Source organism: Rhea americana, unplaced genomic scaffold (genome assembly GCF_003343005.1).
Source record: "Rhea americana isolate MKP2758 unplaced genomic scaffold, rheAme1 scaffold_276, whole genome shotgun sequence".
In the NCBI taxonomy this organism is placed as follows: domain Eukaryota; kingdom Metazoa; phylum Chordata; class Aves; order Rheiformes; family Rheidae; genus Rhea; species Rhea americana.
This window is the reverse complement of record NW_028186397.1, coordinates 977,177-989,369: the sequence shown is the minus strand read 5'-3', so window position 1 is coordinate 989,369 and position 12,193 is coordinate 977,177. Positions and strand designations below refer to the sequence as shown.

At 51.5% G+C, this 12,193-nt stretch overlaps 1 protein-coding gene across 1 annotated transcript in view; it reads left to right on the top strand.

Moving 5' to 3' along the window:
- Positions 1 to 11,826, top strand: part of CUL9 (cullin 9) — a 29,526-nt gene extending 17,700 nt beyond the window's left edge. The window contains exons 26-42 of the mRNA XM_085308438.1: positions 3 to 237; positions 334 to 499; positions 631 to 776; positions 931 to 1,048; positions 1,478 to 1,674; positions 1,763 to 2,022; positions 2,115 to 2,478; positions 2,777 to 2,917; positions 5,271 to 5,435; positions 5,515 to 5,678; positions 6,607 to 6,700; positions 6,924 to 6,998; positions 7,494 to 7,604; positions 8,946 to 9,063; positions 9,412 to 9,545; positions 9,764 to 9,855; positions 10,834 to 11,826. Coding sequence (XP_085164564.1) covers positions 3 to 237; positions 334 to 499; positions 631 to 776; positions 931 to 1,048; positions 1,478 to 1,674; positions 1,763 to 2,022; positions 2,115 to 2,478; positions 2,777 to 2,917; positions 5,271 to 5,435; positions 5,515 to 5,678; positions 6,607 to 6,700; positions 6,924 to 6,998; positions 7,494 to 7,604; positions 8,946 to 9,063; positions 9,412 to 9,545; positions 9,764 to 9,855; positions 10,834 to 11,026 — 2,773 coding nt within the window. The 3' untranslated portion in view covers positions 11,027 to 11,826. The remainder of the gene's footprint in view (positions 1 to 2; positions 238 to 333; positions 500 to 630; positions 777 to 930; positions 1,049 to 1,477; positions 1,675 to 1,762; positions 2,023 to 2,114; positions 2,479 to 2,776; positions 2,918 to 5,270; positions 5,436 to 5,514; positions 5,679 to 6,606; positions 6,701 to 6,923; positions 6,999 to 7,493; positions 7,605 to 8,945; positions 9,064 to 9,411; positions 9,546 to 9,763; positions 9,856 to 10,833) is intronic.
- Positions 11,827 to 12,193: the final 367 nt, after the last annotated feature.

Below are 12,193 nucleotides of genomic sequence, written 5' to 3'. Positions count from 1 at the left end.
GGTGGCCGCGGCAGGTACTACCTGGGGGACCGGCTGCTGGYGCAGGGGCCCTCGTGGCTGGAAGGGGCCGTCGTGGAGCAGCTCGGGCCGTGCTTCCCCAGTCGCTTCCCGCAGCAGATGCTGAGCGACCTGGCCGAGTCGGAGGAGCTCCAGCAGCAGTTTTACCTCTTCCGGCTGCAGGAGCAGGACAAGCAGCTGCTGGAGCTGGACGCGGGCCTGGAGAGCCCCGAGGAAGAGGTGAGCGGCCCAGCGGGGAGGGGGGCCGGGGCCTTGCTGTGCTCCCGCGGGGGTCGCGGGCCCYGTCCCGAGCCCCCGTCGTGCCTCTGCGCCCAGGTGCTGGGGGAGGCGCCCCTGGCAGAGGCGCCGGAGGTGAAGGTGCTGCTCCTGTCGCCGCGCTGCTGGCCCGTTTCCCCATTGTGCTACGTGGACGAGCCCGGGAGGTTTTTCCCCGCGGCCATCAGCTCCCCGCTGGCCGAGTTTGCTGACTTCTGGCAGCAGAGTGAGTGCGGGGGCGCTGGGAGCGCGGGGGCTCGCCGGGGCCTGGGCCCTCCAGCAGTTTGGGCCGAGGTGGCCGAGCCCTGGCGTACGGCGGGAGCGGCCCGGCTGCYGCGCTGATGCCGTCTCCGGCAGGCCAGAGCCGGCTGGGCCGGGAGTGCACGAAGCCACGGCGGCTGCAGTGGACGTGGCTGGGCCACGCCGAGCTGCAGTTTGGGGACTGCATCCTGCAYGTGTCCACGCTGCAGATGTACGTGCTGCTGCACTTCAACGGCACGGAGGTAGGAGCGGGGCCCGCGGCGGGGTGCAGGTCAGAGATGATGCCCGCCGGCACGAGGTCACCGCGGCGTGTGGGGCTGGACCCCCTCGTCTGGTGGGGCTCGTGATGGGGGCCTCCGTGGCCGGCCGTTGCCCTCCCGTGTCCCCTCCTGCCAGGAGGTGGCCGTGGACGCCTTGCTGCGGGCCACGGGGCTCCCCGTGGACCTGGTGCGCCACGCACTGACGCCGCTGACCCAAGGCGAGGGCATCCTGGTGCAGAGCTGCCCGCAGGGCGGTGAGCGCGGGGCTGGGGCCCCCTGGGGCAGCGGTGCGGGGGCCCGGGAGGGCCGAGCCCCGGGGTGCTGGGCTGGGCTGCCTGGCGTTCGCGGAGTGCTGGGGCGGGCCAGCACCTGGGGTYGCRTGCGGGACTCAAGCTCAGGGCCTGGGTGTGCGCGAGAAGCTGCAGCTCGGGGCGCTGCCTGGGGGCGAGTGTTGGGGCCTGGGCCCGTGCGCGCCGCCGGGTCCGGGCCGCCGCGGGCGCAGGCTGGAGGCCGCTTGTGCGGCTGGGACTCGGAGCTGCGTGTGGGCGCAGGGGTCGGGGCGAGGCGGGTGGAAGCGGYGGTGGAAGGCCCGGGGGCGGGTGCGCTGGGCACGTGCGTGCCGGGGGGCTCCACCGGGGCCCGGTGCGGCGCTYGGCTGACCCTGGGCCYGGCGCTCGCTCYAGGCACTCTGCGGCTGAACCGGACRGCCCTGGCTCGGGCCTCGGGCCGACACCTGAGGCTGCTGCCCCAGCAGACGTACCTGCGGGCAGAGCTGGCTGACGGCAGCGCCCTGGAGAGGAAGAGGAACGTGCTCTGCTGCCTCGTCACCCGCATCCTCAAGGCGGAGAAGCAGCTGCACATCGACAACTTGGTGTTCAGGGTAGGGAGGGYGGCGGCACGGCGGGGGGCGGAGAGGGGCCGCCCAGGCAGTGGGCTGCAGCGTAAYGCGGGCTCCCCCGCTGCCGCAGGTGATCGACGCCTGCCGGAAGGGCGAGTTTGGACCGGGGTTGCAGTTCCTGAGCTTCTGCTGCCATAGCGTGGACGTGCTGTCCTGCGTCCTGTACCTGCTGAACCAGGGCTACCTCCAGCGCCAGGAGGAGAGGCCCCAGGTCCTGGAATATGTCTTGGCTGAACCAACAACGCCTCTTGGGGGCCAAGCACATGTGGTTTTCCAGCGCGTGGCATCAGAGGCACCTCTGGATGAGGACAGCGTAGGCTCCCTATGTCGGTAAGGACACACGTTACTGGGTCTGGAGGGATGTGCAGARCTGAGATCATGGCATCTCAGCTCTAGAGAAATCACACATTTCTCCACGTCAGGTTGGATCCTGGTGTAGACAGCTCGGGGGAGTTTCTCATGGCAACACTGCGTGTGCCGATGGGGCACACTCTTAGTCCAGAGGAGGCAAAGCTGCTCATGAACCAGACAGTACAGCAAGTCCAGGATACCCTGAGCATCTCAAGTGATACTGCTCAGCATCTCCTCATGCACTGCAGGTGGAATGTGGATTTCCTGATCCAGTGCTATATGGAGGACTGTGAGACATTGCTCATTTCCTCAGGGCTGCAAGTGCAGGATGCTCAGCACCCTCCAAGCCCAGGAACACACTGCCCAGTGTGTATGAACCAGCTGTGTCCTGCTGAGAGCCCACCAACCCTCTGCTGCATGCACTACTGCTGCAAGGTGAAGGTCCTGGGGCGTTTGGCTTCTGTAACTTGGAAGGGAAAGGCTAGGCTTTGGCTTTTTTTCTAAAACTATTATCAGATGATTTTTGTAGAGCGTTTTCACTCTTTTCAGCTTCCTCGGTTCTGAACGCCCTTCAGCCCTTGTTCCGTCTGTTTTCACTGTTGTGTTTTTGAGTACTTAATGATGGTTTGTGGTGGTTTTGTGTTTGGTGGGATGGGCTCCTAGGGCTGGGGTTTCTTCTTCAGGTGGTGTAGCTCCTGTTTAGCTCTGATCTGTCCTTTTTTTGCCTTCACAGCCCTGTTGGAGTGAGTATCTCACAACTCGTATTGAGCAGAACATGGTCCTCAAATGCACCTGTCCCATTTCTGATTGCTGTGCACAGCCAACTGCAGCCTTCATCCGTTCCATCATTTCTTCTGAAGAGGTCATAGCCAAGGTGAAGTGTGAGAAGTGGCCGTTTGATGGGTTTTGTTTTGGTCAGCGCTAGCGGGTATTCTTGCTGCTACTTTTCCCCTTCCCGTTGCTAAAACTGGCAGTGTGAGAATTGAGGCCAACCAGACATCTCCCCAGTGGTACCTTCCGTCTCTGGCCATCGTCAATAGCAGATACTCGAGAAAGCATATTATCAGCAAAAGAGCACGGTCGTATTATATCGAAATATCTCTCCAGCAAGTAGTGCCTTGGACACGTTATTTGGGGACCGAATGAGAGCTGTAGTAGCAGAGTAGCTCACGATAAGTATTGTATGTTGGTGTGCTGAAGCAATTCTAAAATCTGGCTCAGAAGAAGAGAAAGCATTTGGGTGATTTAATTTTACCCTTACATCAGTGACCCTAGTGTACTTTCTCTTCCATCAGCTTCTGGTACTGAGTAGCTCAGGTTTTTGTGAAGATGATAGAATTGACTACATTAGACTTAATTTTTACTAGAGGTTTCTTTAACGTGCAGGTTTCTTTAATGTCAGTGAAGATTTCTTTAATATCTTTAAACCCAGTTTCCTGAGCTCTACTTGCCCTGGTCCTCAGTCAGCAGAAGCAGCAAAATTTGCTTGTGTTGGGGCAGATTCTATTTTTCCCTCATTCTTTCTAACAGCAGAGCTGTGGCTGTTGCATGACAGACTGTGTTTGTTGGTTGTTGGACAAAATGGGTTTCATCTGTTTTTTCACTGCTCTGTTATTTGGTGGGTCTCCACTAGCAGTTTCTTCTTCATAAATATTCTTCTCTTCCAGCCTGTTACTGTCATTAGGATCCTATCTGACCAGTCACACAGGACAAATGAACAGTAGTCCTCTGAAGATTTCTTTCTTGCCATTTTCCTTTAATCCTGCAAACTGGCAACGAAATTAGGCAAAAAAGCTCCAAGAAACCATTTCCTTCTATGTATCTCTTATCTTTTCTGTAAGAAACGCGTAGGGAATTAGTGCACGTATCTGGGCATCCCGTTCTTACTGGCTGTGCAAATCTTGTAATAACGTCCAGTGCAGAGCAAGATTTAATATCCTGTTGCTATAACAATTATATCACAAAAAATCTTGCAGTTTCTCTGTAATCCCGACCATTTTTAACAAGTTGCTCTGCGCTCGCTGAATCATGTCATTTGTTTCCTTTTCTGGTCCACAAGTGGAATTGCTGAAGCTTCCTGCCTCAGAGAGTCACATGCAGAGTCACAGAATAATTTCTTCTGCAGTAATACCTGGAGGATTCTTGTCCAACCCTGCATTCAAAGCAGAGCCAGCAGCGTGGATGGATCTAGCAAAGTCAGAACACATCTGCCAGGGCTGCGTCCAGGCTAGGGTTGAGTATCTCAAAGGATAGTGGTCTCCCAAGCTCTGTGACCTGTCCTAGAATTTGACCACTGTCACGAGGAAAAAATTCCATGCCTGTTGGCTTTAGGGCAGGTCTCCAGGTATGCAGAAATCTTCACAGGAGGCTTGTAAAGGTCACATCGTGTCTTTTAAACTCTCTTCCACTTTGTATGTATTTGCACAGTCCTTATGCTAGAATAACCAAGCACAGACCAAGAACTAGGCTCAAAGGATGGAGATCAGCAACATGAAGTCCAGCTGGAGGTCAGTCACTAGTGGTGTCCCCCAGGACTGCATACTGGGGCTGACACMGTTGAACATCTTGTTAATAACGTGGATGATGRGACAGAATGCACCCTCAGCAAGTTTTGCAGTAATATATATTTGAGAGGAGTGACTGATAGCCCAGAGGGCTGTGCTGCCATTTAGAGGGACCTGAATAGCCTGGAGAAGTGGGCAGAGGGAAACCTCATGAAGTTCAGCAGTGGGAAGTGTAGGGTCTTAACACCTCAGGAGGAGTAACCGCATGCATCAGGACAGGCAAGAGCCAACCTGTTGGAAGGCGGCTTTGCAGGAAAAAGGTTTTGGGGGTAYTGGAGAACAGATAGTTGAACGTGAGCGTGGAACAGGTTACCCAAGAGAAGCTGTGGAGTCTCCATCGTTAGAGATACTCAAAATCCAACTGGACATGGCCATGAATAACTTGTTGTAGAGCAGGGGTTGGACTAGATGATTTCCAGAAGTTACTTCATACCTCAACTATTCTGTGATTCTAGGATTCTGTGAAACATCTTCCAGATATGAAATGAAGGAAAGGAAAAGACCTTTTACAAAAAGGAGTTGAAAAGCAAGCTTAACTCAGTGCAGTTGTGTTGTGAGCAGTTGTTGAATTAGGTACAGAAGCCACAAGCACTAGACCCCAGTTGAAAGGTCTGTCCATACAGCTTCTCCTCCTTGAATCTTCTCCCTGGCTTCTCGTTACAGTATGAAAAAGCCCTTCTCAGAGGCTATGTCGAGTGCTGCTCCAACCTGACATGGTGCACCAACCCGCAGGGCTGTGATCAGATCCTTTGTAAGGATGGACTTGGCTATGGGGAAGCCTGTTCCAAATGCTCCTGGATATCCTGTTTCAACTGTAGCTTCCCAGAGGTGAGGCTGAGCTGAGTCACAGGGCAATGCTGTCTTGGATGGAATTGCTTCTGTATGGCTGACTGGCTCTTTCTTTCAGGCTCATTACCCTGCTAGCTGCAACCACATGTCTCAGTGGGTGGATGATGATGGGTACTATGAGGGAATGACAAGTGAAGCCCAAAGCAAACATTTGGCTAAGCTGATTTCCAAGCACTGCCCAAGCTGCCACGCTCAGATAGAGAAAAATGAGGGCTGTCTGCAGTGAGTATCCACCCTTGTTTGGTACTGGGGGCAGAAAGGCACAAAGACATAATTCATCACGTGCTTTTTTTCTTGTCTGTTGAGTGAGAGATGTAGCAGATTTGGTTTATAATTCTAGAGGAATGACTGTGCTGAATTCCTAGGAGAAGGAAAGTGTTTCCCAGCGTTCAGAGTTGAATCCCTCGAAAGCTGTGTGGTAGAACCAAAACTCATTTTGGAGTACTGTTTTTAGCACACACTTGTCTGCTATCAGCATTCACTGTAGACATACAGAGAAACAGGTTAGAGTGTTGGAGATCTCAGCACTGTTTTATTTTCCTTTATTGCTAACCTATTTCTGTAACTTCAAGCAATTTCTTTTAACTATCGGCATATGTTTTGAATTGGAGTGGATCTGTGGCAGCTTTTTACTTGGCCAGGGAAACACCTCCAGCACCTTCCAGCTTTGAGGCCAGGGCTCAGGAGCTGCCATTTCTTCCTGTCTTGAGGTGGTTCAGGCCTTAGTGCCCAGCAGCACTTTTTGTGGCCCCAAGGCTATGTTTGGCCCCCAGGCTGTGCGGTGGGATACTGCATTGCTGAAGGAAGAGGTGAGATGTTCATGTGGATCTCGCTCCAAACTGCAGGATGCTTAGTTCACCCTCCAGAGCCTGACAGGTCTGCATTGTGAGATGTACTACCAGTTTTCCCAGCTCATTTTCAGACACAGAGTGTTTGTTCATGGTTTGATTTTAGGTTTGAGGGTCTTTCTTTGTTTGCTTCCAGAAAAAGGTTTAAAAATGCATATGGGGTAGTGTGTAGTACTGAGCGAAAAGGGGGGCTGGGCCTGCATGTTCGAGCCCCATGTGTTAGGGGAGCATTGAAAGGAAGTGTTTGCAAGAGGCTGTTGGGACTGAGTGGTTTCTGTTCTTCCCCCTCCAATGCTGTACAGTATGACGTGTGCCAAGTGCAATCATGGCTTCTGCTGGCATTGCCTCAAGCCCTGGAGGCCGACACATAAGGATTATTACAACTGCTCTGCTATGGTGAGTGGTTTGCTGCACCCCAGCAGTTCATGTGTGTGTTCAGATGCACCTGGCCTCTCAGATAGACAGTAAGGATCTTGAGCCCCTTGCTGTGAATTTTACTTGGTTCACCTGCCTATGTTATTGATAGTAGTGTCAAGATCTGTATGTGTGGTAGCAATCTCCTGGATGATCCTGACAGCTGAAGGAAGTTGTAACAGGTTACTTCCAACTTTCCTTTCAGGTGAGCAAAGCAGCTCGGCAGGAGAAGCGTTTCCAAGATTACAATGAGAGATGCACCTTTCATCATCAGGCAAGGGTAAGGACTCCCACTTTACTTGCAGCTGCAGATCTGTTGCCTTAGCTCTGGTGAGGAGGACAGTGTTTCTGCTCTGTGTCAATGCACTTCACCTGAAGCTGATAAACAGACTTCAGATGTACATGAGGACCCTTACTCTGGCCTAAGATAAAGCTGCTGGCTTGCTTTTATTTTTCTGCCCGTTCTGTTATGGAAACTGAGCACAGCCCTGGCTTCTGGTGTTTGCCCACTCAAGACTGATGCAGTAGTATGAAACAATTGCAAAGAAGGGTGTGAAGACTACTCTGTTTAGAGCTCAGATACTGCAAAAGATTGAAGTGGAAAACACAAACAGAAGCACACTGGAGATGCTGTAGCTAGGTGGAGTAATTACTCTCCTGCTGCCTGTATTTTCTGGGGTACTTGAAGGTGCTTAGCAATTATCTGTGTGGCAGGTTCTGTATTTTATACCTTGTAGAGTTGCAAATGAACTTCTTTCACCTGTGGTTATTGCAGGAATTTGCCATGAGTCTGAGGAACAGGGTTTCTTCCATCAGCGAGACGCCAGAAATTAGAACTTTGACCTTTGTTCTTAATGCCTGCAAAGTGCTGGAACAGGCACGGAAGGTAAGAGCAGGCAACGGGTCAGCTGGTGTTTAGGCTTCAATCTGTTGGTGTGCTTTATGATTTCCTAAAGCAAGTGGTGTGCCGCTGTGAAGACCTTGCTGTGCTCTAACAAGGTGAGACAGAAGAAGCTTGTGGGGAGAAACAGCAGCATGAAGGAAAGAGCCTATGTGTACTGCTGTCACCCTGAGCTAGGCACTCTGACGCAGTTGGGTGAGTTGGTAAGCTCCAGTAAGGATTGGAGCTTACCTGATGTCTGTGGAATCAGCACAAACCCACTTTTTGTAAAGCGTGTTTGACCCATTACAATATGAAAAGCCTCAGTGGTGGCACTTACCTTTTGAAAGCTCTCTTGATGCTGTGTCACAGCTAGGAAGTCCCTCTTGATGCTCATGTTACGATCCTTCCTTCCCCCCCCCCCCCCCCCCCCCCCCCCCGCCTTCACTTGTTGTGTGAGCACTGAGTTACCTGTGCATGCCCTGGCAGCCACATTATGAAGGATTAGCAGTGCAGCCACTTGATGCATGCGGTGAGCCTGTGCCAAGATAGGCCTGCGATGTCCTGTCCTCTGAAAAGTAGAAGGAGGTGGGAAAATGCACCCGTGCAATACATACCTTGATTGTGCAGGCAGGCTTGATGTTGGGAGAGACGCACACAATATGGATGGAAGGTGTCTGACTCTGCTTCGTCTTCTCACTGTGGTAGTCCCTGTATTTGCCAGGGTGTGTGTCACCTTTGCTTGCTGCTGCTGATGGCATTGCTAGACTAATTTCTTTAAATAGAAGCAGTAGTTGTATTTCTGCTGGATGCCTGGATGACTTTAGGAGTCACTTGTTATAGTAGGATGTTGTCACTTACTGAAATGCATTTGTCCTGTGCTCTTGGGCAGCCTGTGTAGCACTACATGTGCTTTCTGCTTGCCTCCAGGCTYGGTGTTCTCAGTTCACTGCCACTTCAGTTCAACCTGAGCTGCCCAGCAATGCGTGGGTTCTTCATGCTGGATTTTTGGGCTTCCCACCTTCTGGTCAGAGTTGCCCTTGTTCACAGTTTGCAAACAAAAAAAAAATTGCAGTTTGTGTTCCTGCGATGGCTTGTGAGCTGGGAGCGATCCATTATTTCAGACTTCAGCACAAAATAATTGCATGTTCATTTCCAGTCTTACAAGAAGGTCTAGGTGGCCTGGCATTGCCATCAGCACGCATAGTGGATTGCTGGACTGTCACTGTAGACCAGGCTTCTGTCAGCTATTGATTGTCAGTAAAGTCTGGAAGAGTTTGATGCTACTTCATTTGCCCACTCCAAAACTGAAGGAGAGTGCTTACAATGTGCTCTGTGCTGTTTCAGGTGTTGGCCTACTCCTGCGTGTACAGCTACTATAGCCAGGACACTGAGAGGATGGACATCATAGAACAGCAGACGGAGAGCTTAGAGCTGCACACCAACACTCTGCAGATCTTACTGGGTAAGTCCCACAGCCTCTCTACGTAGAGACTGACAGTCCCTGCTGTCTGATTCAAAAGGTGGCAGCTCTGTAGTGAGGCAGTAGGACACACATCAGCACCCAGCAGGTGCTAGCTTATGTCTTCTGGCCCATCTGTGCCTACTTCATGTCATTCGTGGGGAGTCCTTTGGTTTCGGGCGGAGGATTTCATGCAGTAAGGAGGATCTTCAACACGTTCCCTTCTGAAGAGGAATGTGTGCACAAGGGACCTGAGTAGTTGTGGCTGTGGCTTTGTAGTCAGAGCTAAGGGACTTGATTTCTGCTGATTAGTGTGAGGAGCAATACGACTTTACTGGCCTTGAATTGCAGAGGAAACCCTGCTGCAGTGTCAGGATCTGGCCTCCTCTCTCCAGCTCCTGAAAGCCGAGCATTTCCGCACTGGTTTGGATTTGGCGCACCGGATCCAAGAGCGTCTCTTTGCAATTCTCTGGCACTCTACACAGGTGAAGTCCACGTTCATATTGGTAGCTTTTCTTATCCCAGTGTATTTTCATCTTGGGGTTTGATATTGGCAAACTTAGAAAGGTGCTTCATCAGCTAAGGGGTAGACTCTGAGGTGCTGCACAGTGCCATGAGCATGCATGTGTGTATGGAAGGGGGTTGCAGCAGAAAGCATATTCCAAATCACGTGTCTCTTCTGGCTGTTCTTTCACTCTGGCAGGATTTCCGTGTTGGGCTCCAGACTTTGGCAGATCCTGGTCAGAGTAGGGTGAAAATCTCAAATGTACCTGCTGAGGCCCCTGCTTGTCTAGGGTGAGTAAGAGCAGAAGAAAAACAGGTGACCAGAGTTGTCTCCTGTGTTCACTGATAGGCCAAAGAGTTAATATCAGATACCAGTTACTTGCATCCTGTGCTGGGATTTGATATAACAACCTAAGTGACATAGTGGTGTAGGGAGCTCAGTGAAACTTCTGCTTAGTATGTGGGTATGGTTGAAGAAAGCTGGGTCTGCCAGCGACTGAGGGATGGATGTCGCTCTACTCAGGCTCTGTTGGGTTGCTGCAGAGTGGCCCACCTTTTCTTCAGAGGAATATTGGAGATCTAGGAGGTGTCCAGATGAGAGCAGCAAGAATAAAAACATGCATGGAGCAAGATGGAAGGGCCTGATCTTTTAGGGAAGGGAAGGGGAAGAGATGATGCAACTGTAAGATAACTCAGTGTTGAGAACTGAGATTTGGTTTGTTGTGTCCCTGTCTTAGAGCACTTAGCCAGCAGGGTTCAGTATGACTGAAAAGTGAAGAGTTCAAAACAGATGAAACAAGCATTTGTGTGTGACGCATGGATTAAACCAAGGAATGCCAACAGAGTGTCTGCTATCCCACTGTGACTGATCCCCTCGGACAGCTGCTGGGTTCCCAAAGGCTGAACAATGTGCCAAGGGTTGCAAGAAGAAACGATTTCTCTCAGCTGAGAGAGACTCAGTTTCAGGGCAGGATTTCCAGTCCTTTCCAAGGAGGCTGAGACACCAGAGCCACTAGCAGACAGTAGCTTCTTGTCCCAGCCACAGGTGGCTTGCTGGCACAGCCCTGTGTAGCATGCATGGATAAAGCCATTGAATCACTTTCTCTGAGATTCACCTGYGCAGCTGCTGTGTTCCTCAGGCCTGACCTCGGCTGGGGATGCTGAAATGATAGTGGTGGGAGGGTGAGGTTGGCATGGGGCTGGGCTGTGGTTGTTGCTTGCAGCCTGGCAAGGGCAAGGCCTCTGTTCTGATGCTCTCCTTCTGAACAGGCCAAAACATGCCATCTTACCTGACTCCCCTGACACAGATGAAGAGGAAGATGAAGATGAGGAATGTGAACCACAGTGGCAGGAAGACTATGATGATGATGACCTTGATGAAGACAATTTTCTGTATGACGATGAGTCAGATAACCTTGATCATGACTCCTACTTTGATGATGATGATGATGCCTATGACTAGAGGTGGGCTGTCACCTGGCATGCCAGCCCAGACCCCTGACTCCAGGTTGTCTCACCCTGCTTGTCTCTGTATCTTTTCTCAAAGACTAGAGGGAGGTCTCAGACTGAATGAAGAAACATTTCCTTTGGGGACTGCTTGCTCGCTGACTCTGATTTAACACGCAGAGCCATTGCTCTGGACACATGGACTGTGTTACTGTGGTCACCTCTCTCAAAAAGGCATCTCCCCTTTCTCCGTTGTCTCCAAAGGGCCATTCTATCCCTAGATCTAACTATCTTATTGAACTAGAAAATGGCAGCCCAGGTCTGAAGTGAAGACTGCTTGCCACCTGTTAAAAGTTTGTTTAGCATCCTCTGGGGTACTGTCCACAAGGACTGGGCACGGGGACCATGCGGTGGCATGAGTCCGGTCAGGGCGCTGTCTAATTCAGCCAGTGGTGAGAAACACTGTAGAGCAATGTGTTTACACTCAAGTGAAATCATTTCCCCTGGAGCTGGTGGGGTCTCCTCTGGAGTAACACATATCTCTCGGATGGACACGGCTCAGTGCGTAYGTCTAGCTGAGAGGACAGTTTTCTGCCCCAGCTTTTTTGCTGTTTTGTTGTTGTTTCTTTCTCTCCTGTGAAGCAAGAAGGGTCGCTGTGAGTGGCACAAGTTTGCAGGGGTATTTTTCAGGGTATAAATACATGAAACACATGTGCATAGAGCTGTTCAGATTATACTTTACCAAAAAAAAAAAAAGGCCCTGAAGCAATGAGGATTGAAGAAAGTTGTGTTTATAAAATAAATATTTTTCTTCTAGCATCAGGCTCCGTATCCTCTATGGGGGCTGCAGATACAAAGTCAGAGCAGGACATCCTGGAATGAGGGAATGTCACCCAGACAAGCTCATCCCAGGAATTAGTTATGAAACTCATGTGATTTTGGGGTCTACGCCCAGGTCAAACCATCTGCTCTACAAAGAGGCCTTTCCTTCCTGGATGGTTCAGTGAGCAGCAGGAGGTGTGTGTGGAATGGGGAAGAGGGTGTGGGACCAAACTGCAGAGTGATGGGAACCAGTGATGCTGGTGTCCATGTCTGCATGCTGCTGCTGCTGACATCTGGAGCCTTGTAGGAGGCTGGCATAGGGCTACTCTCAAGGCTTGGGAGACAACTTGGGTGTGTGGGG